The sequence below is a fragment of the Tyto alba genome, unplaced genomic scaffold, assembly GCF_018691265.1.
Source record: "Tyto alba isolate M040663 unplaced genomic scaffold, T.alba_DEE_v4.0 Super-Scaffold_48, whole genome shotgun sequence".
Taxonomy (NCBI): domain Eukaryota; kingdom Metazoa; phylum Chordata; class Aves; order Strigiformes; family Tytonidae; genus Tyto; species Tyto alba.
Genome location: NW_024881324.1, coordinates 24,300,682 through 24,326,871, shown reverse-complemented (window position 1 = coordinate 24,326,871; position 26,190 = coordinate 24,300,682). Strand labels below are relative to the sequence as shown.

The 26,190-nt window shown below is 37.4% G+C and overlaps 1 protein-coding gene across 3 annotated transcripts in view; it reads left to right on the top strand.

The window, feature by feature from the left end:
• FBXL7 (F-box and leucine rich repeat protein 7) overlaps nt 1-26,190 on the top strand; it is a 193,625-nt gene that overhangs the window by 39,437 nt on the left and 127,998 nt on the right. Inside the window, exon 2 of one of the 3 annotated variants that reach the window (XM_032991998.2) lies at nt 6,142-6,231. In XM_032991998.2, the coding sequence (XP_032847889.2) occupies nt 6,142-6,231 (90 nt within the window). Of the gene's footprint in view, nt 1-6,141; nt 6,232-26,190 lie in introns of those variants that run through there. The other 2 variants (XM_032991999.2, XM_032992000.2) reach the window with 2 other exon arrangements.

Here is a 26,190-nt window from a genome sequence, read left to right as displayed (position 1 = left end):
ATTTGGCCCACTGTCCAATTAACTCCTGAAGTAACTGTCACTGCCTGCTGAAGGCAGGTCTCATCAAATTAAAACTTGATGTCAAGGGTAATAACTGCTGTTGTTCTCCAAGGTGTCATATAAGAAGTCAGCATGTTTGTATGACATCTTAGAAGAATATGTAAAATACAGCACAAAGTGCCCCTACATCAAAATCCAAGGGCAAATGTGTTGCAAAAAACCCTAGTGAAACTATTCTAGATCAGAGTGGAAGGGACTCGGTGCCAGAACACACCTTCATCTATCACACAGGTCAGTGAGCCTTGTGTATCTTATGACGTGCATCACACAACTCAAGCAGCCTCTGTTTATGCCGACTGGATGTGCAGTAACAAAGAGGAAAATAACAAAATGCAATGGAAGAGGTGACAGTCATACAGTCAGAAGCACTGTAATCTGGCAGGCTTTGCATATGTGCTTCCAAAAATGGATTTTTCAGTTTTGGACAGTTACAGGCTGTACTTTCATGGGTAAATTTAAATTGCATTGCTTCTGTCCTGACTGACTTGTGATGTCTTTGACAATTTCCAGCAGTTAATGTGACTGGTAGAATCCAAATTTTGCTTTTGACTGGTTCATGCTGTTTCTCTTTCAGTATTTATCAAATGCTTCCATTTGGCTAAGATGCCTTGTGTGTGCTTAGTCTTAATTCTGTCCTGTAAGTTGTTGACAGCCTGAAATACATTGATAGAGGTGTTTGGAGCTCTAATCAGTATGCTTTTGAAAAAAAGATGATAACTAGCTGTACAAGCAGCAGAGAAAAGCTATGGCTTTTTTGAAGAAATATTGAAATATGGAGTAAGACCACCCAGTTCCATGCACAAGCTTCTAGTAGTGTTTCACTGGATAGTCCGTAGTATCTCTTTTATAAAATAGGTATTTATTCTGTTCTCATAGCAAAACTGAAAATGCAAAGACTTTTATAAAACAAACATAATGCTTTAGTCTCTATAACCATCTGTGATAAAAAGGGAACACTGTAGTTTAGTAGCTGTGGCTCAAAAAGAGACAATGTAGATTTAATAGGACTATAGGGCTATTGACTACAAAGGCATCTATGACTAAAAAAATTACTTGGGCTACAAAGAGCTGGAGGCAGAGACAATGTTCAGGGGAAGTATCTGTTATATGCTCACCTTATTCTAGTTTTCTTTCCAGCAGGATCAAAACAAAATCTGTAGGAAATAGCATCCTAGGTTAGATGGCTGGAATCTTATTTCTATGACTATTGTAAGACTTCGGCACTAGTAAATGGAAAAAAATACCCATACTCATTCTGTTTCTTCAGAAGTAGGTCAGAGACCCAATTTGAATTGCAACTGTGTAGCTGTGTGATTCTTTGCAGGTGTGATAAAGTCCCTGCTACCTTCACTCCTGGTGTGAATTATGTTGCATGGTAGGATAATTGCTTTCTTCTACCATATATACCTGCTACCATAGTGCAGTTTGCTCTCTTTTGGATTGCAAATTCTGGCTTCAAAATGAACTGTTGAACGTATGAAGGAAACCCTAGACAATCACAAGCCATGCTAAGGAAGCATGTGGCAGGCCTTTAATTTATTTCAGCAGAGGATCAAATACAGTCTTATGTAGTCTTTGCAATATTGCTCTATGTTGGGCCATTCTAGTTGTCATTTGTGTTAGAACCCATCAGGTTATGTTTACTTGCTATGGTTTTCTTGGTGAACATTTTAAATTGAGGGGATGAACTGATTTCTGAAGACCAGTGCTGTGCTACACTTCAAATTTTCCTTTGTCATTAGGGAAATCAGCAGTCTTTGAATCTTGCAAACACTTCCTGAAAGTAGCACGTGGGCAGCAAATATGGCATGGCAAAAGGCTTCTCTATTGAGTCAGGTGTTTTTCGACCTGAGGACTAGATGGTGTCTCCTCTAACACAGAATTTCTGCTTAAAACATTTTTATTGAAAAGTTCCTGATTGTTACAGACGTTTCTTGATGTGATTTTCAGAGAATGAACCCTGGATGATAGGACTACTTTCTTGGTTTAGTTTTGGGTATGTGTTAAGGATCATAGAAGGTGGCTACTGTTGTTATTTATTACTAGTGTATCTACCTGCAGATCTTATTAATAGAGCTTGGGTAAAATAAGCTGTCTAAGGAAAAAAAGGCAACATCTTTGGGAACTATTTTTACAGCTACTTTGAGTATATATTTGTTGGATATATAAGTTTGTAGTGAGTTGTGTAGTAAAATCTAGTACTTTGCTATTAATGTGTTACTATTAAAGGTAAAAATGATGGTGTGGTAAAAACTGCTGTAATCAGTTGGAAAGGCATTTGTATAATTAATTTTTCCTAGAAACACTGAAATCAGGTGATGATTAACACAGCTTACTGGTCCACAAAATGCTCACAGAGGTACCTGAATTAGAAAATTACAGAATTTTTGAAGTGGAAGGGACTTCTGGATCATCTGGTTCAACCTTGGTGCTAAAAGCAGGGTCAAGTAAAACAGGCTGCTCATGACCATGTCCATTTGGGTTTTGAGAATCTTCAAGGATGGAGGCTCCACAGCCTCTCTGTGCAACTTGTTCCAGTGTTTGACCATCATCACAATAAAATAAATAAGTAAACAAATCTTATGTTTAAATATAAGTTCTTATATTTTGATTTGTGCCCATTGCCTCTTGTCTTGTCACTGAGCATCACTGAAAAGACCGTCTCCCTCTTCACACCCTTTTCAGGTATTTATATACACTGAGATCTCCCCAAGCCTTCTCTTCTCCAGATTGAACAGTCCCAGCTCTCTCAGCCTTTCCTTTTAGGAGAGATACTCGGGTCCCTTCATCTTCATGGCCCTTCTCTGGAATTTTTTCAGTATATTCTTATTTATCCTGTACTGGGAGCCCAGAACTAGGCCCAACACTCCAGGTGTCTCACCAGTGCTGGGCAGAGGTGGGGAAGGATCACCTCCTTCAAGCTGCTGGCTGAATTCCTCCTTAATGAAGCCTGTGGTGTTCTTGGCCTGCTTTGCCACAAGAGCCCATCACTGGCTCATGTTCAACTTGGTGTCCACCTGTATTGCCAGATCTTTCTTATCAAGATGATTTCCAGCAGGTCAGTCCCCAGCAAGCATTGGTGCATGGGGTTATTCCTCCCCAGATGCAGGACTTAGCACTTCCTTCTGTTCAACAAACTTCCTGAGGATTTTGTCAGCCCATTTTTCTCAGCCTGATAAGGTCCCTCTACATGGCAGCAACCCCTTGGTGTATCAACCATTCCTTCATGTTTTGCATCACCTGGGAACTTGCTGAGGGTGCACTCTCTCCTGTTATCAAACCCAAGTTGTTTGGAGAATACTTAAATATTCTTATGTTAGTTCTTGCATGTGTACATGAGTCTGCAGCAGCCAAATTTAGCCTATTAATAGTGAAAGGCTTTGTTTTGCACTAAAGGAATAGATGTAGTGTCTGCTGGTCTATTTAAAACATATTGGAAACTTACTAAAAAGTATCTACTGCTTCCCTCCCACCTGAATGGAGAGTTTCAGAGTAAACAGTGAGGAAGAAGGCTTGTTTCAGAGCTGTATACAGTAAGAGGAGACTCTAACAGTATCATAAAATACAATTGCAGGAAGAATTGGTGTCCAACCAAAGCAGTAACCACTATGGATTTTTTTTTTCTGAAATTCTAGTTTTAACTTCTCACAAAGAGTTAAAACATTTTAAAGATCGAGTAGATTTAAATAGTAAATATCTAGATTTATATCTGCTATTACACATTTTCTACAGAAGTGTGCAACTGTAGATAATATGCTGCTGTTGGATATACTGGCAATTAGCACTCTACAGTGGGTAAAATATTTCTGTTGTGCTTTTGGAGGCTTCTTTCTGTGTGGTATAAACAGAAATATTACTGATGATAATGGGGGGAGGTGTGTAGCTGCAGGAAGCATTCACTTTGTGAAAACAACCTATGCCACAGATGACCAGCTAGCAACTCTGCTGGTGTTTGGTATCACTGACTTCCTTTTCCCCAGAAAGATTTTTTTTTTTTTTTTTTGGGGGGTGGGAAATCCTGTTTATTTACTTTGAAGAAACAGTTTCTTCCAGCTGGTCTCTTTGTTGTGTGTGGTTTTTTTTTTTTTTTTTTTTGTTGTTGTTGTGTTTTGTTTGTTTGTTTGTTTTGTTTTGTTTTTTTTTGTTTTTTTTTTTTTAATTTTATTAATCTGTTAAGGAGTGCTGATACTCATTGGAAGTTTGTTTTCTGCCTCTGCAGTTGCAGTGCTTGGTAAATGAGGAGTTCCTGGTAGTGGCAATATGATTTAAATACCTTTCTTGCCATTAATGATTTGATTATCAGCTATTGCAAGAGCTTCAGGTTCTCTGACCTCTTCCTAGGAAAGAGCATTTTACATTTATCCTTCTCTTTTTCATCTCCTTTTCTTTTACCACAACCCTGGTTGCCTTAGCTGGAGAGCTATTTTGGGACAGTCACTTCTGTAAAGACCACAGTGCATTACTCCAACTCATGTCACAGCTTGAGAGCAGTTGAAGTGATATTCTAGAGGCACTGCTGCTTGGTTTTGCTTAACTTCTTGAAGGAATGTAAAAAGCAGTTAGTGAATCACTGAAAACATGCTTTGGTTTTTAGTTTTGTGTTTTTTGTTGTGTTTTTTGTTTTTTTTTTTTTTTTTTTTTTTTTTACTCTTCACCCCACCCAACTACTAGCCTTAGCCATTTAGTTTATACTTCCTTCTGGCTTCTTAAATACCTTTCCACTCCACAATCATCTCAAATCTGAGCATGTTAACTTAAGCAACTTTATGTGGAGAATGATTCTCTAGGGCTGGCTGACGGATTAAGTGGCAATACCTTGGTTGTGAAGCAACCTACGTTTGCACATTCTCCAGTCGTTTCCCATTAAAACTTAAAACCTTGTTCTGTTGTGGCACTTTTAAAAAGCAGACCTCCTCCTTACATCTAAATGTTATGAAAACCAGGCATACTGTAACCCAGAACCCCAAGGAATGCTTGATTGAAATAACAGATCAGAACAGTCTCTTGCTAACATTCCTATGATTATAGATTTACTCAAGTGACAGAAACATGGTGTCAGCTAGCTTTCTGCATACAGCCTAATTTTGGTCCAGAAACTAACATAGGTCTTAAATGCTTCACTGATGCAGTGTTTGTGGGGATAGATAACTTCTTAAAATGTAGCAGTATTCATTACCTTTCCTCTCCCTAGAATTTTCTTGTGTATTGCTGATTGGGTGGTTGGTCTGGTTCCTGCTGTGGAGCAGAATGTATTCCCTGTTAGTAGTTACTGATACTGAGCGAGAGAAGGGAAATGGAAGTGACTCATTGTTAGATCCCCACAGGTAAACAAAAAGACAGATTTGGTTTTGACCTTTGCTCTTCTGTGGTATCTATCTCAGTTAATTTTTATTTTGTATTTGGATTTCTTCTGTTGGTAACTTGTATGTGGTCTGACTTCCTACATATAGGTCTGAGGTCTTGGATATAGTAAATGTAGAAAAAAAGTTTTAAGAAAGAATATAAGAGAAGAGACATCCGTTGGTTCTGATTTACAGTTAAAAAATGGAAGGTGAAGAAGAGTAACCATAGAAGTTAGTTTTAAAATGGGGTACTACATCAAGCAGTGAGCATGGTGTAAAGGAAACAGCAGGTACTTCACTTTCATTATCACGCGACCAAGCAACTTGAATACATGATGTGAACACATAAAACAGAAAGCTAAACTAATTTAGCACATTGTGACTTTAACCCTTCATGCCAATGAAGGTTAGCGTTCATTTTTCCTGATCCATGGTAGAGGTTGTTAATCACAGACTTTTCATTTGGAGCTTAGCAAATATGTAATGAGAGCCCCTGTGACACAGGAAGCTGTTTGCAGCTTTAGTACATGTAAAGATGCATATGCTGTAAGTTATAATGCAATTAATTCCTACGCCTGTGTGTACAAAATGAACGTCAGCTTTAAAGTTAGTTAAACTTATTTTAAAGCTTGCTGGAATTGTTCCAGGTTCCGATATGGAAGATGTCTCTGTTTCACTGCTGGTACTCGTGTTTGCTCTCTCTCCGTCTCACCCTCTCCACCTCTTTCTCCCTTTGCAGGCAAAGGCAGCTCAAGCATCTCATCCGACGTGAGTTCAAGTACGGATCACACACCCACCAAAGCCCAGAAGAATGCGGCTACCAGTGAAGGTAGGCAGCTGGTACTCATTACCCAGGTCAGGCCCCCCAACATAATCCTAGCAATTTTCAGAAAAGGAACCCCTCCTCCTTATTCCTTCTGTCTACAGTACCATCGTCATATTAGAAATTAAAAAACTGTTGTTTTTCCTCTATACAGTTTACACTCCTATCTGTTGTAATTTCTGATTTAAACTCATGACAAAGGATTTAAGATACTTCTGCAGAACAAAAATGTAGAGGGTTTGGAGTAATTTTGCTTGTTGCTTTTTCAGCAAAGACTTTTATAAAGATTTGATGCAGTCAGATTTTGAACTTATTTTTGAAGAATATACTTAATGGAAGTTTTTTAGCATACATTCTAGGTTAAATCTCAGCCTCTTATTTTCATACTATGAACATCATGACAATGTGAGTTGTTTGTGCCAAGTTCTCAAAAGTGTAGCTATGAGCTTGAAGACCTGACAAGGATTTAATTAGACCAACATACCTCATCTACAGTTACTGGAGTATGTGATCGTCCGGGACTAGATTTTTAATGTCTAGGGGAAGGAGATGTCTTACGTGTCAGTATTAATACAATGTCATACTAACTGGCCTACGAACAGAGAAATGCTGATCCTTCCCTGCTGCCTTCCTGTATGTGAGTAGGTGTGCTCTGTTAAATGAAAGCATATTGGCCTTAGTTTTTACAAGTGTGTCTTCGAAGGCTGAGAGGAAATCATGAAATCTATATGTGGTTTAATGATGTAAGCTGAAAGGATTTTTTTAAATGGTAAATATATGCCTTAATTAACATTTCTCCTCAACTCTGTGATAAATTGGTTGTACTTGGTAATTATCAGATGATAATTCTGATTTCTTATACTCCTGCCATTATAAATTAAGTTACAAGCTCTGATTGCTCTCAGTCTGGCTTTATTTCTCACAGTTGAAAGAAATCACAGACTTTGAATAGTTTCACTTTGTCAAGTGTGACTGTAGAATCTGTACAGTAAAAGCAGTTCATGTAAGTAATCAATGACCATATAAATCACAAGAGTTTATTGTTAGGCATGCATAATCACATATCAAGAATGAAGATTTTGCACCTGTGAATCATGAGAGATACTGGTTTACAATCTCCGCTTTTTAGTTCAGACAATAAATTTAACAGTAACTGAATAAATGGTTAATAAAGTTAAGTTGAATAGTAGACTTCATGCTTCTCTAAGCCTTAGATTCAAAAGTTTTGAAGTACCTGAAGGAGGTGAGCATTTTAACTTCTATGTATGACAGCCAGGAAAGAAGATGGAAGAAAAAAAATAAAAGAAACCACAAAGGAATAGTGGAAACTCTGAAGTCAGTACTTAACAATTGCTTTAAATTTCTGGTTTACTTCAGTCAGTAAAGCTTGTCTTTTTCCTTATTTTCAGATAAGATAATGCAAAATAATCCTTCACTATTTTCTAAGATTTATGTTCTTAATCTTGCCCATTGTAGAGCCAGTAAATACCAGTGTTGACCCTGAAATCCTCACCACTGTTTTGCAGCTGATTAATTCATCAGTGAGGGAGGCTTAAATTCAGGCCAACAGATGCTGTAGTAATGATATGCTTTTATGAGTTCTCATGCAGATTTAGACAGAGTTCAGAGCAGTGGAGTTGTATATTCTGTAGCTGGAGGCAACTTCAGATGCGAACCTATTTTTTCTAAAGAGTGTGATTTGACAAACACTTACTTTGACAACAGCAGAAATGGTCTCTTCTTCAGCCTGTGCTACTACTAATTTCTACCAAATTTTTCTGCTGAGGAGTTACTAATTTGGATTGGTTCAATATATATTGCCTTAGTGTGTGTTGTTGTATAATCTGGCAGATATTTTGAATGCCATAACCAGGGACCATAAGAGTTCCATGAAGGCAAGTGAGAGCAGAGACATGCAAGTGATGTTGGGGAAAACCAGGGACTGTTGAAACCAGTGCTGTTTCTGGAAGGCACATTTATCAACCAGCATGTGTCTGGATTTTTTTACTGATGCTGCCTCTTCTCCTCATGTACAGTAGCCTTATGCTGTAGGAGGATTCAGCTGGACAGAAAGACTCATACCTTCTGTAGGACGAGGAGCGTTCTGTGCTTACAAGACTGAATGTTTTATACTGTTCAGTTATAGTGTCTAGGGACCAGCTAAGAACAGGAGCCTGATTGTGTTAGATGCTGTACAAGCAGTGGCAGTTATGTATTTTCATTGTGTTGTTTACATAACTTTTTATAACTGTTAGTTAAGTCTACCTTTATAGCACTCCATGCTCTAATATTTTCTTGCCATGATACAGTAGTACCTGCCCACCCCAGAGACTGATAAATGTATCTTGCTCTTCACCATGAGACTGGTTTACTGCAGGCACAGAACGCTCCGATTCTGCCCTTTGTTTTAGCTCTGTATTGTAAATTCATAGCACTGGATGTTGCCCTATGAATGAGCCACGTGTTGTGTGTGACGCAATGTATGCATCCTAGGTAAGGAGTGGGAAGGACTATGAAACATTGAAGGTGAACTCTTCTTCACCTTCATTGACATGTAAAATGATCTTAATTGAGCAAGTTGCAGATGGCTTCTTTGCATCTTTTGAACTTCTATCGGCAGCTGAATCCCTGAATGTCTAGCTCCATGAAGAGAGTAGAATTTGAGGCTGAAGGTCTTTCACAGCTCCTGCTTTCCAGCCTTGCAAACGGGCCTAATTCCTTCCAATTCTGGACAGCATGTCTTCTGTTTCTATAAGACAGTTGACACAACACTTGTTGAAGCTGAATCAATAAAATGTCTTGAAACAACTAGGAAGGAAATCTGTGGGACTGATTCATGCAAGCTCTGTGGTACTCCACAGCAGAGAAGCAGTTGTGTAAAGTACTACTTAGGCAGGCTTGGATTCCCAAGGACTGCAGAAAGGTATCAAGCAGGACTCCTGCTTGAAAAAAACAAATCATCTCAGGAAGTATCTGACAGCAGGTGTTACCTTGCCATCAGTTTGAACAATCAGATGAACCACACTCTTCACCTTGTCTTCTGCAACCATTATATATGTCAAGTTTCAGTGCTGTGACGTTTCTCTATAGGATGGGTACAAGAAATGGTCTATGTGGTGTTCCAGTCCTAGATATGCAGTTAAGGCAACGTCGGTTAAATCTCTTGATGGGAATGGGAGTTGCAGTTATGGCCAAAATACGGTACCCTTCCTCACATTGTGGGTTATGAGCATCTGTAGAGTTGTGGAAGGAGATTGTGTGTCCCAAAGAGACAAAATGCTTGTCATGCTAATAAATGTGCCTGAGTGAACTGCACATCCTCTACCAGTGAAGAACAGACAGTATGAGTTAGTATCTTTAGACAAACCAGCTTCACACGGTGATGCATGGAAGAGGGAGCTACTACCCCGTTTCTGTTGTGTAGAGCAATGCAGACAGTAGCTGGCAGACCATGCAACTTCCTAAACTCACACTTAAGATGCCAGTGATGCACTTGAGGGATGCAAAGGTGAGGCTGTACTGGTGCAGAAACTGAAGCCCAGTCACTCTCATCGTGGCTTTCACTTTCTGTACTTCAGTGAAGGGCATATGGCAAAAAAAAAAAAATAGATGTCTGGTCCTCTCTGTAAATCAGAGTATGCTGTAGGGACCATTTGTCTGGCTACAGCTTGGCTCAGAAGGAAGCACAGTAGACTGGATGTGCATGCACGCTGATGCCTCCACACTGTCTACTCTTCTGAGGATATAATTTTCTTTAGTTTTGAATATATGCTGCATTTTGCTTTTTCCAGTCTCAGACATTGTCTATAATTCTTTACCCCATCAATCAATTATAGTTAGAAACTTGAACACATGAGTTTTTGCTACCCCCCACTGCTCTTCTGGCAAGTGAAAGACTAAATGGATTTTTGCGGGCTATTTAAATGCAATTTGTTAGACAAAGTCTCAGCTGGAATATTATTGTCTAAAACTTGACTTAGAAGATTAAACTGAATGTTTTTTTTATGGGCTTACCTTGATCAGGGAGCTTTCTTCTAACACTTACCTGCAGAGTGTGGAATGTTATGTCCAGGCTGGATGCTTCATATGAACTTGACTGTTTTTCAAATAAAAAAAAAAACAATACTGTTTGCACTTCATGTATATGGTGGTTAAGCAGTAATCCAGAGGCAGTGTTAAATTGAGAGCTTGTGTATGAGCTCCATGTATGAATTCTAATTTATTTCTCAGTTTCTATAAAAATCAAATTGAAGGATTAGGCCTGAAGCAAAACACTGTTTTAGCAGAGGGGCTTAGTGCTGAAATACCCCTGACTATATCCTGTTAAATGTTTATATTTTGAATTTTGCTGAAATACAGTGAAGCCAGCTGCTGTATTCTGCAGAAGTTAAAATTATATCTGCTTTTAGTGATGTTGACTTTTAAGGACCTTCAAAAAGTAAGTATTTAACTTTGTCTATTTTTCCTTCTGCAGTACTCTGAGAATTCTAGAGTCTGGTTTCATCAGAGGATGTTGATGTACCTTAAATATACTTAAAAAAGACTGTGTTGGGAAATCAGACAAATTAAGAGAATACAGCTTTTCACCCATTAGCACTGTGATGTATGTTTAGTGTGGGGATCAAATGCAGAACCTGTTTGCGTGCATCTCAGCAGAAGAGGTATTTCTTCCAAAGTTTAGGTTTGTACTGGAAAAGTCCTCTATTCTCATAGCTGTATCCTTCTTTCTGGTTTATTTGGGCTTTTTAGTGGTTCTGGTGCACTTGGTAGTGTTAAGTTAATGATTGGACTTAATGGTCTTAAGGGATTTTTCCAACCTGAATGATTTTATGATTCTGGGAGAAGCAGGCCCTAAAGACCGGCAGGAATAATTATATTAATTAGGAACCATTCCCTCCACTAAATCATATTTGGGGGGCAACTATGTGAAAATGTAGCATTTTGCAAATTTGTAATGCTTTAATTACTGATGTAAGAGTGTTACTTTACATCCTGTGCGAGATGATACCTGGCTAAGGTTGATCAGGCTCTGTTGCTGTTGTCCTCAGTATCTTTTTATGGTGGGTCCCTGGCACTGAAACTTCTTGAAGTGGATGGTGTATTAGTGAGCGCTGGTTTATGCTATGGAATTTCTGCTGTCCGTCATCTTCCCCTGGCACATGATAAGTTCCAGAGAAAAGGATGGCTGTGAATGAGGGACAAGTCTTCTTTCAGTACTGGCTTTCATTCTGCTGAAGTCCCTGGAGAGAAAAAACAAAACTAAACCAACCAAACAAACAAAAAAAACCAACCCAGAAACCCCAAACAAACAAACAAAAAAAAACCCACCCAAAAAAACCCCAAACAAAACCCAAACCACAAAACACCAGATGAAAATCAAAAACCAACAATCCAAGCAAAACCAACCAAAAGAAAAATAAACAAATCCACCAAAAAACAAAGCCAAACAAACAACACCCTCCCAACCCCCCCAAAACCCAAACAGCACCCACCCCATCCTTGGGAAAAAAAAAAAAAAAAAAAAAGGCAAACAGCAAAAACAAACCAAAAAACCTAGAGCAAAGAATTACAGCTGGTGGCAAGTTTTACAAATTTAGGAACTCTCAGTAGGACTTTTACTATTCTGAATATAGTGCAGGAACTCAGTCAAGTTTTCTTTAATTATAGAAATAATACCAGCTACTCAAATAGCTGAATCTGAATTTATATCCAGTTTTACATGAAAAAAAGCATAGTCGAATAAGCTTTTCTAAGAGAAGTTAGCCTCTATTTATGTAATAATAGTGAAAGTCCTTTATGCATTTGCTATACTCTTATCATAATTTCTTAAGAATATAACTTTTAGGTGACTTTCAAAATCATGGGAATTCAACTATTACTACTGCATCTCTATTCTAAAAATTGAAGTAAATTAATGTGTAATTAATATCTAACTGAGGAAAGTAGGAATAGAGGGTGTTCAGCCATACCATCCTTACTTTGACACTTCAAAGTCATTTTAGAAGACTACAGTGAATAATGGAAGAAGTTACTTTTGAAACATTTTTTTATGAACTGTGGATAGACAACTCAAGCTTTATCCATGTGAAGTATCTCAAAGCAGTCATTTGGCACTCCTATTTTCTGTGTCTAAGAATGATAGACCCTTTATCCCTGGATTTCATACTCAGAGGTATGGAAATTAATAATGCTGTGGCTTTCTATATCTATATAGAAAAAAATTATTTTCCAGAAAAATTTGAGCTCTATATCAGGAAATGTTTATTGCTACTCTACTCAGGAATATATTATGTGACATTTCTTGAACACAGAAGGATCTGTTTGGGTTGTGTGCCTTTCACTTTACCTTACAAATGAAGGAATAAAGTATACACTATAGTATTTTTTCAGGGAGGATGTAATTCTGTTAATTTCTCTTGGCTTCATAATCACATTCTTTCAAAAGGCTGGGTGTCTTTTGGCTCTCTGAGTAATTCTTAATTTATTCAATGAATTTAAGAGGAGAGACCCTTACATTTTGAACAATGATGGACACTGTGGAAAGTTTGGAAACACAAAACAAGTCCTTTGCTTTTGGTATTGAAAGCGGTTCCTGATAGAAAATCAGCTCAGACTGAGATTCGGGTGAGTGCAAGCATGGTCTTGTTTCAGAGGGAGATAAAAATCACAAAGAACCAGTTTGTAAATAGACAATCCTTCTGTGTATTATGGTTCACATAATAAAGTAGGTAGCTATGTTTAATATACTGGAGTTCCACTGAAGCTGGGTGTATCCTCTCAGGACACTGAGCTAATTAAGTATTGTGGCAAAAGACTTGCTGAAAAGAGAGTTTTCCACCCAGGTTTTCTTGATGATCCTTTTGGCAGCAGAGCTCTTTGGTCTCTTCCTAAGTCAGATACCTTTTAAGAAATCTTTTCCCACTTCAGTTCTCTAATATTTTTTCCTTTCGTTTTCTCTTTAACATTAGAAGCTTACTCACCCAGTATCAGAAATGAAAACCTATATATAATCTTTCTGGATGCATGCAAGCACATGAATAATTCCTAACTCTTCTGATGGCGGTTTTCTCCCTGTTTATCCTCGTGTCTTTCCAGCATTTTTTACTGGGAATTTGGGCTCTTGGTTCTACTGTTGAAATACTGTCTAAGCAGACTTTCTGTGCACCAAGCTATGTCTGAATTTGATATGAATGCCTGAATTTGCCCCTGCTTGGAACTGGGCTGAGATTCAGTTGGCTTCGAGTGAACTGTGGCTCTTTTGAGTTGGTAGTGAAACTGGAAACCAGGTAAGTTTGCTAGGGTTTTGTGTTACTTTTCTAGCAGTAGACTTTTCTAGAAAAGTGAAATGTTGCATTACTGAATGTGCCAAAACAGAATCATTTGAAGCCAAAAAAACTGAGGAAGAATAAGAGGGGGGTGGGAGGCGTGACAGTTAATAAATCCAAAACTATAAACACTTTGGCAGAATAAACAGAACTCACTATTTAAATTCCTTTAACCAACATATCTGAATGCATAAGCAAATATAATCACCTCGAGCAGTATGTGGTGGTACAAAGTAGTATAGAAGTTGTTCTTAGGTACCATTTTTTGTGTTTAACCACATCTTGTTACGCTTTTGCTATCTAATAGGCAGTGTTCCTGCAAAGCTGTTCTGCTAATTATAACAATACCATTGCAATCAGCATTTAAATCAGAGTTCAAATACAAGGCAAAGGTAGTTGGGACATTGGCAAGGTTAAAGCTGCAAATTGAAACCTTACATTATTCTGGCTAATTTGTACTGAAATGCTATAGCCAAATGTCTAAAACTTGCCCAAACAACACTAGGAACAAATTGGAAAGGTACATAAAACTGCAGTCTTACTTGATCTGCTGCCTGAAATGTGAGACCTACCAGAGCAAATGCATTTACAGTACAGTTAAAGAGAAATGATCCCAATTTAAAAACCCAGCATTAGTTTTTCCAAAGTAAGGTCTGATGCTTGGTAGGAGTGATTACGGTTTATTCAATTACCTGCAAATCTGATTTTAAGGAATTCAAGATCCCAAATGTAATTATTTCTCTAAAATGCTGTACCAAACTACCTAAATACTGTTATCACAGTGTGGTTCTGACACTAATATGTTCTTTGTCTGTCATTGCTTATGTTAGCTATTTGAAGTAGTTCTCTGAAAAATGAAGAGTCATCTTGAAGTATCTGATGATTGCCCAACATTTGTTAGTCTAAAAACCATCTTCCTTGAATGCTAGGCTGTCTCCTAAGACTGCTTAAAGAATATATGCAACCTGATAATGCATATTTAAATATGTCAGGCTTGTTCATTTCCCAGAATTTATGAACTGACACTAGCAAGTTCCTCCAGAATAATTCTAGTACTTGATCAAAATAATGAAATAAAATTGGAAGAGCAAGGTTTTTCTTGTAACTTGACAATCCCTGTTGAGATGCTGTAATTTAAAGTTATTGCACAAAATATTCTACCTTATTTTCCTGTATCTTATCTTTTTATGTCAACTTGGCAAATTGCTGTATAATTTTTAAGACTGATACTGCCAACGGTGCCAAAACTAGTAGCATGCTTAGAGTTGCTGACTCAATCTGTTCTTCTCTTCTGGCTATTGTACCATACATAGTGCCTGCTACTGTGTTTTTCTCATGTTACTGAAGTTTGGCATCTCCTTGTTTCTGCCAACATTGCTCAGATTTCCCTTGAGAAGTGTGTACTGAGACTGACTGATGAAAATGACAATTCAGGAATGGATAATGGTAATTCTTGTGTTCTTGTTATTCTGACTGCTGGTTCATTGGTGGTTTAGACAGTTACGGTAGACTAGGCTGGAAGTATAAACAGAAGTTGTGAGCATGAGTATAATCTGGTGATTAGCTGTCTACATATTCCTCTACCCTTAATCAGTCACACCTGTGTGCCTGCATGTTCAGCAACTGTCCACTGCAATAATTCTTTTCATATTTAAGACTAGTTTTCATCTTGAACTGTGATGACTGACTGGGAGTTTGTATCTCTTGAACATCAAATTATAATTGCTGTTTTAATGGTTTAAATAACAGATTGACTTTTTTTTTTTTTTGGGTGGGTGGGGAATACAGAAAAACCAATGCTTGTAGCAGCCTGTCAGCTATATTGTGCTAGGAGATTTCTACTCACCTACTCTGGCCTTTTGTGTGTATATAAGTTTGTTAGAAGATGGGCAGGATTTCTTTGGAGACGCATTGAAATGCTTGTTTGTAAGATTTGGTAGTCAATTTAGATCTGTGAGTTTGAGTTATCCCCCAACAAAGTGAAATATGGAGACTTTTCATAGGCACGTAGCCTACCTGTCATGTGTCTCTGCTGCCTTACAGATGTGAATGTGTGAATGGGAAGAAGCTTGATGTCGTTACTGGATGACTGTAACCTGTCATGCTGCTTTCAATGACTTGGATATATCATGAAGCTCCACTGTTGATTATTATCATAGTCATGATAGTGAAATTTCAGTTTGTACCCATGCCTAATCTAATCTATAGTGCTTTTGGTTTTCCCTAAGATGAAGTCCATTTCCATTTTGTATATCCAAGAGAGTGGAATTTTACAGTACTTTCAGGTATTCATTGTTTGTGGGAAGTCTTTCACTTGTTCATTATAGGTCAGTAGTGCTAGATGAGAATCTCTGAAAGAAAAACACTAATGATAAGAGATTTCAGGAATGTGGATAGTAGGAATAAATTTGTCTTCGCAGCTGTGAAGTTTGTGATTTGCTTAATCTGAAAATATTTATATGTTCATGTAGACATATGTAAAAGTAGAATTTATTTTTTTTTTCCATTTTTTTTCTTAAACACTCCCATCATATCACCCTGGCAAGACAAGCATTTGTAAGCCTTGCCAGGTAGGTCTTTAGCTCCCACTTAAGCAATAAAAACTTTGTGTGGCACCTAAAACCTCAGAAACTGTGCACTGTGCAGAACAATTGTTTACCTAGCACAAGGAAGGACTTTTATAGCAGAACAGAAACAAATGTGGTCTAAATGATAAAATCATAACTGGACTGTTCACTGGATTCTAGCTTGGGATATTATGCTTACTTGGGCTTTCTTTATTGTGGGCTGACATAAACCATTACCTTGAACTCTGTTTTCTGAAATCATCATGCTCTTTGACTCTTTTACTTTTCTTTCACTTTGGAAACAGTGTTTTTGGTAACTTTTTGTAATCTGAGATAATTTACAGTCCAATTTGATTTTATCTGTGAGCGTATTTTCTCTTTGCTCTTGTAGTAGAGTTAACTTTTCTCAAATTTCTTTTAATGCCCTTGTACCTCAGGTTCAGTTGTACTACATGTTTTCTGTCCAGTCTTGCATTTGTATTTAGAAGGCTTTTGCATTTCTAAGCATGCAAAACTGATCAAGAAGCTGATGTGCCTGGTTTTAATGGGATTATTCAGGATCTGGCTAAAATCATCCACAATATTCTGAATCCGCTTTGACTACTTCCAGTAAAAAGAACTGACATCAGTAGATGTCAATTGGTGTTGTTTATTTGTCAGATTGCTTGACAAATATATTTTTTTGGGAAAAAAAATCTTGATGAACACTTGTTCTTCTTTCTGCTGGTGTGGCATTGGATGAATGATGAATCTGTGGGTATCCTTCAATAATTAGTGAAGATCACTTCTGTCAGTGTCTAAGGAAGGCAGACTCCCATAACATTTACTGAAATCTGAATATTTTGCTGGATGGTGATAAGAATGTCACCCCTAATGAAATTGTATACAAGTCAAAATAACAGCACTACTGTTCAGTCACTGGGTTCAGATTTTACCAATCACATTAAATAGATCTTTGGGATGAAGGAGAATTGGTGTGATAACACTTTCATATACTTTTAATTTTGTAAATGATTTCTGTTTAGAATATACGTTTGTATATAGCAAAAAAAAAAAAAAAAAAAAAACAAAAACAAAAACCAAACCCCAAAAACCCCACCACACTCAAAACACACAGGAAATACTCATCCCCACCTGATATTTTCTGTGTCACTGTGACACCAGACTTTTAAAAAATATTGCTCATAAGGAGGGGGCTGGGAGGCTTCAAAAGAAAATGTGAGATGCTGCCATGAGAAACTATTTTTCACAATTATCCAGAGATGTTCATTTTGAATTAGCAGACAAATGCCGATGTGAACTGGAAAAACAAGGCTCAGAACTGATGTAATTTATTTCATGTCCTGACATCTGTTACTAGTTATTCCTGTTCTGATTTGGACAGATGCCTAAGGGGGAAGCATAAGGGTATCCTCTTGAATTTGGTGATACACTAATAATTTGGGCATTAGTTTAACTTTATTATCCTTCATTTATGCTTTGACTCAGAACTTTAAGTGGTTCTATGTTGCTTAAATTTTGCACCTGCTAATTTCATAGAAATTGGAACATATTAGAGCAACTTCTTATATATCCCTAAGAGAGAATTATGTTCTCATGTATCTTGGAAATAAGATGAGTATAGAAGGACAATATGCCATGAACTTGTTACTGTTTAACATTTTTGGATTCCAAATTACAGCAACCATGTTAAAAATGTAATATTCTGTGCTATTTAGGAGGGAAGAATAATGAAACCATAACGAAACAGTAACTAAAATATTGGGCTGACTAAGCAAAGGGGAAAAAAATGATTGTAGTTGGGATCTGCAAGCAGTAAAACTAGGTGAAAAAAACTGAAAAACAGATCATATTTGCTGCAAAGTGATTTAAAAAAAAATGAGAATGGTTAAAAATATGAGTGACCAAACCTTTGTATCTTACTGTTTATTTCTCAATATGGTATATTATGCTTATAAATTTAACAGGCTGAGATACTGCTGAAAGGATAAAGTGTTTCCATTGGGGACCTTCATAGAAATTGTCTCTCTGAATGGTTAGACAGTTCAGGCCAGAGAAACAAGCATTTTGTAGCGGATGGTTTAGTTAACAGCAAATGTAATCATGGTGAAAGCCTGGAATTTGGCTCCAGGGAAAACTGTTATATCATGTTACTTTGGTAACCAGATAGGCTTCCTTAAACTAAAAGATAACTCATAAACGCTATATGAAACTTATAGATATTTATTTTGGGATTGTGACTGTGGTTCTAAAAAAATAGTTCACTTAACAGTCCCAAAATGTTGCTTATTTTCCTGGATTAAATTATGCTTTTACTCTCATCAAAATTCAAGGGTAAGTGTCACTTACTAATTTGAAGTCCTAACGGAGGCCATATTTCTTCAAAGCTTTGAAAGAGTTCAGTCAATGTTTGAGGAGGTCATGGAACCTCACAAATATATTCTATCAAGAAGTTTCCTCAAAAGCTGAAGTATTTGACTGCTTGAGTTATTCTTTGAAAAGAACTCATTTGCACTGAAATAAGGGTCTTGAAAAACACATCCATCTTCTTAAGAAGTCGTTACTGGACTGAAATAACTCCTCAGAAATTTATTCTTTTGTTAAAGGGATATAGAAAAATAACATCCCTAGAACTAGTAATAAACCATTACACAAAGCCTCTAGGAAAAGAAAATATAGCTGAAACTTGAGTGAAAATCTGAGACGTGTTTGTCAGCTTCTTTTAACCTCAGGACCAATGTCACCTTTGGTAGGAAATGGACTGATGTCGCTGGTACTGGTCTCTATCTATGTTCTGACACATCTCTCTATAACAAGAAAATTGTGTGTATTTTAAGTGCTAAAATACTATTTGTGTGTTGGGGTTTTTTATTTATTTGTGTTTGCATTCATTTGCTTGTGACCAGGAAACTAAATTCAAGATCTGGATGAGCTTCAACTCTATCTATCTGTGCATATATTTGAATTGTCAAGAAACTTGACATGCGAGGGTGTTCAGCTGAAAACATATTGCCAGTCCTCACCTCTTTACACACTGTATTTCAGTAGTTTGTGGGGTGTATGTTTACTCATTAGAAAAGCTAGACATGTTTTGTGGCTTTGTTTGCTTCTTGAAAATTAAAAAAGTAACATCAATTCTGTTCTGACTTTGAGTATGTTTTAATAATAATGTGCTTCAAATATCAGCTGAAAGAATTTGTTTCTCCTTGGGCTGAAGTCTTCTTTTCAATTCTGACCCAGTTTTGTGTGCACTCTTGTTGTCTGTGAATGACTTGCTCAGCTCAGAATTAGATCTTCTACCAGGCTTGGAAGTTTTTAGGCTCCTGTGCTGTTTTACTGACATGCTATCTTAACTTCCTAATTTGTTCATCACGTCTGTGTTAATTTGGTCCAAAGGAAGAATGATCCTGCCCCCAATTTGTCAGGGTATCTTACACGGAACTCTGATGATATGACATGATGCCTTTATTCACCAAGTCAGATGCACTTAGGATGATTCATCTTAATGCTTATGTACAAATTATCTGAAGCTTTTGAAGCTTCAGGTATCCTGGTCAGACCAATTGCCATTTAACATCTGGATGTAGTAGAAACATCAGCGTTTTCTCATTTTTTTCAAGGAAAGGCGTGTAGGCTGACAGGAAAAGGCCAGGGAAAACCAGAGGTTTGTGTTGTACTATCTTGTAAAAGCTGTCGTCTTGCACATGCACAGTATGATAGTCTTCAGATAGATGTATTCAAACCATGAATCACTCAATGGCAAAGGTTAACAAGGAAAAAAAAAGTATGTATGTATATATATATGTGTTCAAATATGTAGTCTCATTCTCAGTGTTTGATCACTGTATGTTGTATCTTGGGCCTGGGTGAAATACTGTGTAGGAAACTTAAACACTAAATTGTAATCTTCTCCCTTCCCTGCACCCCCTTACCCCTTTTTTTTTTTTTTTTTTTTTTAAGGTTGAACTTTTGACTGTGGAGTTGAACCTGACAACTCCTGCTCATTTGTGTCTAATTTTTGAACTTGAATGGAACAGTTGTATTTAGCTCTGGTATTGAGCTTGTGACTGAGTCTGAATGGACCAGGATTATTTTTTTTGCCATTTCTGCCACAGCTTATTTTGGTTCCATATCATGGAAGTACCAAACTGAATTTCATTTTACGGAAGGAAGGGACAACTCAAACTAAAGGCCCTGAATTTAGACTGGGAAAAAGAAACAGTGTTAAGATAGCAAACCTAAGGTTGAAAATGAAGCTTCTGTTTTGTATAATACTAAAAAGTAGATGTAGTTTCAATTTTCATATGTAAGGGTAACGCACTTCTAAGCAGGGATAACACTTTAAGGCAGGCGTAGGCCATTGCATTCCAGTGCGTGTGTCCCTTTACAGAAAGCTTCTGGTAGAAGAACAACATAATCTTGATAAACTAATATAAAGGGCTAGTAAAATTCCACTTTCTTTATTCTAGCATAATGTTCAAACATGCAGGTCAGACCAGCAACATCCTTTTATTTCTGTCTGGTTTCCTGTGTCAACATTCTCTCTTTGCATGGCCCTGGTTTTACCACTGCTCTGGCAAGCTGTGGAAGATACCTGTAACCAATAGACTAGACACCTGTTGGATGATGGAAGGGCCAGGGATTTAAAGACCTGTATGCTTGCTGCTGCCTCCTGTCGTGATCAAAGCTTATTTTGCTGGGCACTGTGTTCCCTCAGTCACATGATAATATCGGACCCCATCCCTCTTAAGTTCAGCTCTTGGAAATGTCTTGACCTTCCTTATTCCTACACTAGTCTTCCACTTTCTGAGTCTGAGATGAAGCTGTCCTCACTGCCAGCTTGTTGTTTTCCTGAATATGCTGGCCAGGCCGAAATGATATACATCATATTACAAGCTGCTTTCTGCCAAATTTTAGTCATATATATATGGCTCAAGCTGTGAACCTCCAAAGCAAACACAGAGAGGAAATCAAAATTAAATTAATCCTCTCCAAGGATGTATAAACTATGGCTGCACTGAGGTTTACAAGTTGAGGGTAAGAGGGACCATTGGTTGTGTGGGAGTCAGAAGCCGCTGGTATGCACAACCCTTTTCTATTGTATTGCTCATCTGGGCAGGAGTTACTTAGCATGAAGACCTTAAGGTTTTTTTAATGACAGCTAGTGTGGTGGTTTAAGCCCAGAAGACAACTGAGCACCACGCAGCTGTTCACTCACCCCTTCCAACCCAGCACTGGGAAGGACAAAATGAATCAAAAAGTTTGGGAATTGAGATGGGGAAGAAAAAGAACATCAAATTAATTCAAACATTAACAAAAAAACAACACTTAACAGACAAGGTGGGACAATGAGAAGCACTACCACATAAAAAAAAAAAAAAACACCTTCCCCCCCACCCCTTCCTTCTTCCCAGACTCAGTTCTGCTCCCCAGCAGTGCAGGGGGATGGGGGTTACAGTCAGTTCACCGCTCCTTCCTTCTCAGGAGGCGAGGGGAACGCCACGCATTCCTCCCTACTCTGCATGACTCCCCTCTCATTGCAGACAGCCCTCCATGAACTTCTCTGGGGTGAGTCCTCCCCATGGGCTGCAGCCGTTCCCGAGTTGCTCTGGCTTGGGTCACCCCCTTGTGTTGCCCCTCCCAGCGCCGAACCACAGCAGCGGGGGCCGCTTCTCCCCTCAGAGTCCTGGCCTACTTTAAGCACATGGAAGTTTGCATTCACAGGATTAAAGGCAAATGAGTCACCAGTTTCTGGAGCCCTCAGAGCTGTGCAATTGCCTCATGTAATGTCATGAAAGCACCTTAGCTGAGATTGAAAAAAGCTCTGGAGTCTTAATTTTTGGACATGGTACGAAGGTTAGGTTGGAGACCTACTTTCTGTTGTTCTTGGTTGAGAGGACCAGTTTAGGGGCAGTGCTTAGTTCTGTTGTACTGCCACTTTTCTTCTCAATGCTGAGTTTGGGCTGGTCAGCAGGTGAGATCAATGTCTCTTGAAGGCTTTGATGTGAGCTCTCTCTCAAATAGCATGAGGGGCAGGGACGTGAAATATTGGCTGATGGCTTTCTCAAAGCATCGAGTAGCTATACCTAGTCCATTTTCATGTGATTAAAAAGAAGATGAAAGTAGTAGTGCCTGCAGGTGATGCAAATTAAATGGAATTGCATGGCAGAACTGTGCAATTGCAAAGTAGACTTGAATGCTATTTCATCCAGAAAAATGTTCTTTTATTTTTGTTTTCTTTTTTTCCTGGAGTTATAGGTTTTGGATCTTGATAATCTCACCTGAAATGCAATGATATCCCATATTGTATAGTTATTCAGAAAAAAATGCCTTAACAAGTAATGGCAGTCGTAAAGTAATTCCTTTCACGAGCAGAAAAATTGGCTTGATTGCTGAAGTGACAATCATGACTACTCTTCACCAAATAATGTGCACAGGAAGAAGGAAGCAAAAACCTTGCCCATTTTTCCTATAAGCTTAAAAGGACTTTAAGATTGTAAACCTAATATAGAATGTCATAAGCGATCACCATGATCTATGTGCTGCTTGCTCTGAAGATTATTAAATTATTAGGAGCAGTTCAACTGTTGTCTTGGATAATTTAAATGTCTGGTTAAACTGTTTTGAGAAGTAAAGCTGTAACTGAGTAGTTTAATCTTGAGTAATTCTGTGGGAAAAACTTTGAAAATGAACACACCTGAAGCAGATTAGTTCAGGCATTGAAAATGTATCCTGTTTATCCTTCTAGTACAGAGGAAAGCATCTACTTGCAGTTTTACAATATTATCTGTTACTGAGACTTTGCTACTACTCCCTGTTGTTGAAGATGAGACTTGAAGAGAATAGTACAGCTTTTCAAGAAGTGTTCCTGTGGTCAGAAGTTACTGGTGTTTTGTTCTGCTGCAAATTATCTGTCCCATCTTTTGTAAGCTTAATCTTTGAACAAGTACTGTATGATTAATTCTACTGATAGGTGAACAATTTTCTATGGCTTCCCTTCTAAATATGTCGATTTAGGTTACTGGTGAAACTCAGATGTCATTAATCAAGCACATAGTGGAGACATAGAAAGGAGAGTGTAAGAATTATTGTCTGTACTTCTTAAGGACTGTACAGGTACTGACTGCTTGACAAAACAATTAATGGAGTTAATAATAGTCTTGGATGGGGTTTTTTGGTTTGGTTTAGTTTTTTTTTTTTTTGGTATCATTGATAGTAAAAGTTCTAAACGCTCAGATAAAAACTTCTGATGTAATGACATCTCTGCTGAAAAAAGAGCTCTTCTGGCAGGAATCAAGGAACTTGCAAGTCTTAGAATCCATCCCTTGAAGCTATCATAATTTCAGTTCATTTTGTCACCCACAAATGAAGCAGGGCAGCTATCTGCCATAGAAGACAAATTTTAACAAGATGTGCAAAGGTGGGGATTTTTTTGTTTGTTTAAATGGTGAATGTTAAGTTATAATCCTTGACTCATTTAACTATACTTTGTTTTGTCCTATATGTAATAAACTTATTTCTAATTTGAATAAACAGTTATTAAGTGTCCATCAATTTGATACTTGATGACTCTGGAGTTAATGCTCTGACTTAAATTGTATTATGTAGCAAAAGCTTAGACTATGTGCTCTACTTGATAGCAGTGTAGCAAACAGAAAATACAGCAGGAAGGGTGGCATGTATCTTGTGGCAGTACTTAAAAATGCTCAGCAGAGCTGCTTTGGGAATTGCGTGATCATAAGAATACAGTTTCTTCCTTAAAGGTCTGTAAACTACACTATCAAAATTATTGCAAGATATGTTCACTTAATGGAGAAAATTTTGAAGATGGAAAATGTCGTGCTGGTAGGCAACACTTTCTCACTGCTTTTGTGTTCTTGTTCTTGCCATGTTGTAGATATTAGTGTCTGCCAAACTAGACTGGTTTGTAGAAGTCAAATGTAAACCCTAGTGAAAAGAAATTGCGTAGTTTGAGGTAGTTTGTTTTTCATAATCCATTAACTTAATTAAAACTGATCACAACTTGGTTGTAGTTTACTGAAATGTCTGAGAATAAAATGGAAACTGAATTTCATCAAAGTTAAATTCTAAAAGAGAATAAGGATTTTGCTTTGATTTTTCAAGTTCAATGAATGACAGTGGTTAGCCAATTAATATTTATTTACTTTATTTTTTCTTTAATCTGTTACGAAAGTTCTGCAATTGGAAAGATCTTATTTATATAAATACATACCCAAGTGTGCACATTCAGTAATTTTTTCCTAGTAATAACTAAACCAAACATTGGTATTGTAAAAAAGAAGCTTCCCTTGAAAGATGGTGTAAAATGAGTTGTAGTTTTTTTAATCATTGTAGACTTTGTTTGAAACACAATTTTATATTCTCATTAGTGGGTGTATGCCGAGCATATGGTATATATTTATTTATATGTATATATATTTATATCCATTTTATTAATATATAAATAAAAATGTACATGACTGGAAGCTCTTCAGTCTTACAAGAAATGCTAGCAACTGTCTGTTTTAGGCAGTTTTAGTAAAACGCTTAAACTATGGAAAATAAACATTTGCCTTTTCAAGCTTAACTGAAAATTATTCACCAATACTATTTTATTATGGTGACTTTCACAAAAATAGGTTTTAATATTTAGCTGACATTGTCTTACGTCAAGTAGCATGTCTTGAATAGCAGTCTTTTGGGTCTTCAGATTCTAAACATATTTTTTTTCTCTGTGTACCTTCCACTTTTGTCCTGCATACATAAAACTATAGTGAGAAAATTGTTAACAGTATTGAATTGCATTACTTTTTCCTCTTTGTCTCCCCGTCTTATTTTAGAGGCCAACTTAATGCTCCATCTAGGTGGACTTGATAAATGGAACTGTTCCAAGTCCTGTGTGTGAAAACAAGGCAAGGATAGACTAGAGAGTTGAAAATCAGCCAAAACAAACTTGAGTGGAAAAGCTTAGTTTGTCCGGTGCTGCACTTTCTAACACCATGGGGCTTTTTAAAGGTATTTCCGTTCTCAGATACATGTGGTCCGTCGGGTGACGCGAGAGGCAAGCACCTTTGTAATGAATGAAGTCCGTGTCCTGCAGCACTTAGGTGGGATTTCAGTCATCTTGGTGAGGAAGAAGGGACTGAGATAGGCTCAGCTATACTATTTGACGCAACAGAGCCTTGTGGTATTTAAAGTAAAAGCTGCTATTATATATATAGGCGGCGACAGCTATAGGGTCTTAAGAAGATAAACCTAACATAAATCAAGTTTTTTCTGAGGTCTTTCATGTTGGCACTTCAAATGCTTTCCTTCATCTTGCAAAGCACTAAATTAGAATATACGAGCTTCTTTCTAAATTGAATTTGAAGCATTTTCCATTTTAAGCTGCGTCTTTACTTTTAAGAAGCATCTTGGTAGTTGATTTGAGGGTTTATTTCTGTATTTCATTACAAGTGTAATGATTAGAGTAAGTTCAAGGGAAAACAAAAATGAACAGAAGTCCAGAAAACCTGACCTATAAGGGAGATCACTGAAAGATCTGTATTTCCTTAGTCTAGGTTAAGGTTGGGAATGGAAGAGGAAATAAGTGTGTCTTTGAACACAGAAGAATTTACTGCAAGGGAGAAAGGATTGAGATCTTGTCCACGCTTGCTATGGATGAGAGAATTAGATTTTAATATTAGATCAAACTTTCCTATGTTCCTTGAACTAGACTGTGGTAAGTTCTGGTGTCTCCACTGCGACATGAAAGAAGGAAATATTGGCCTATATATTTGTAGGATTTATACCAACTAACAGCTAACACTGATGTGAAAAAGAAGAACTAAAGATGAAAAGGGACTACTGATGACCTTTTGTAGATCTTACCTCTTCTCTGCTGCTACATTGGACTTGTTCACAAATGAACATTTTTCTTATGATAGTGCTAGCATTACCCTGTACATTGGAAATGTATAGTCATTTATGAATTAAGAGTGTATCCACACTATGGATAGATTGCACCTGCCTATGTGAAAGATAACACCCTTCCAGCTTTACTACAAAATTCTGGATTTTCCCTTTAGAGAATA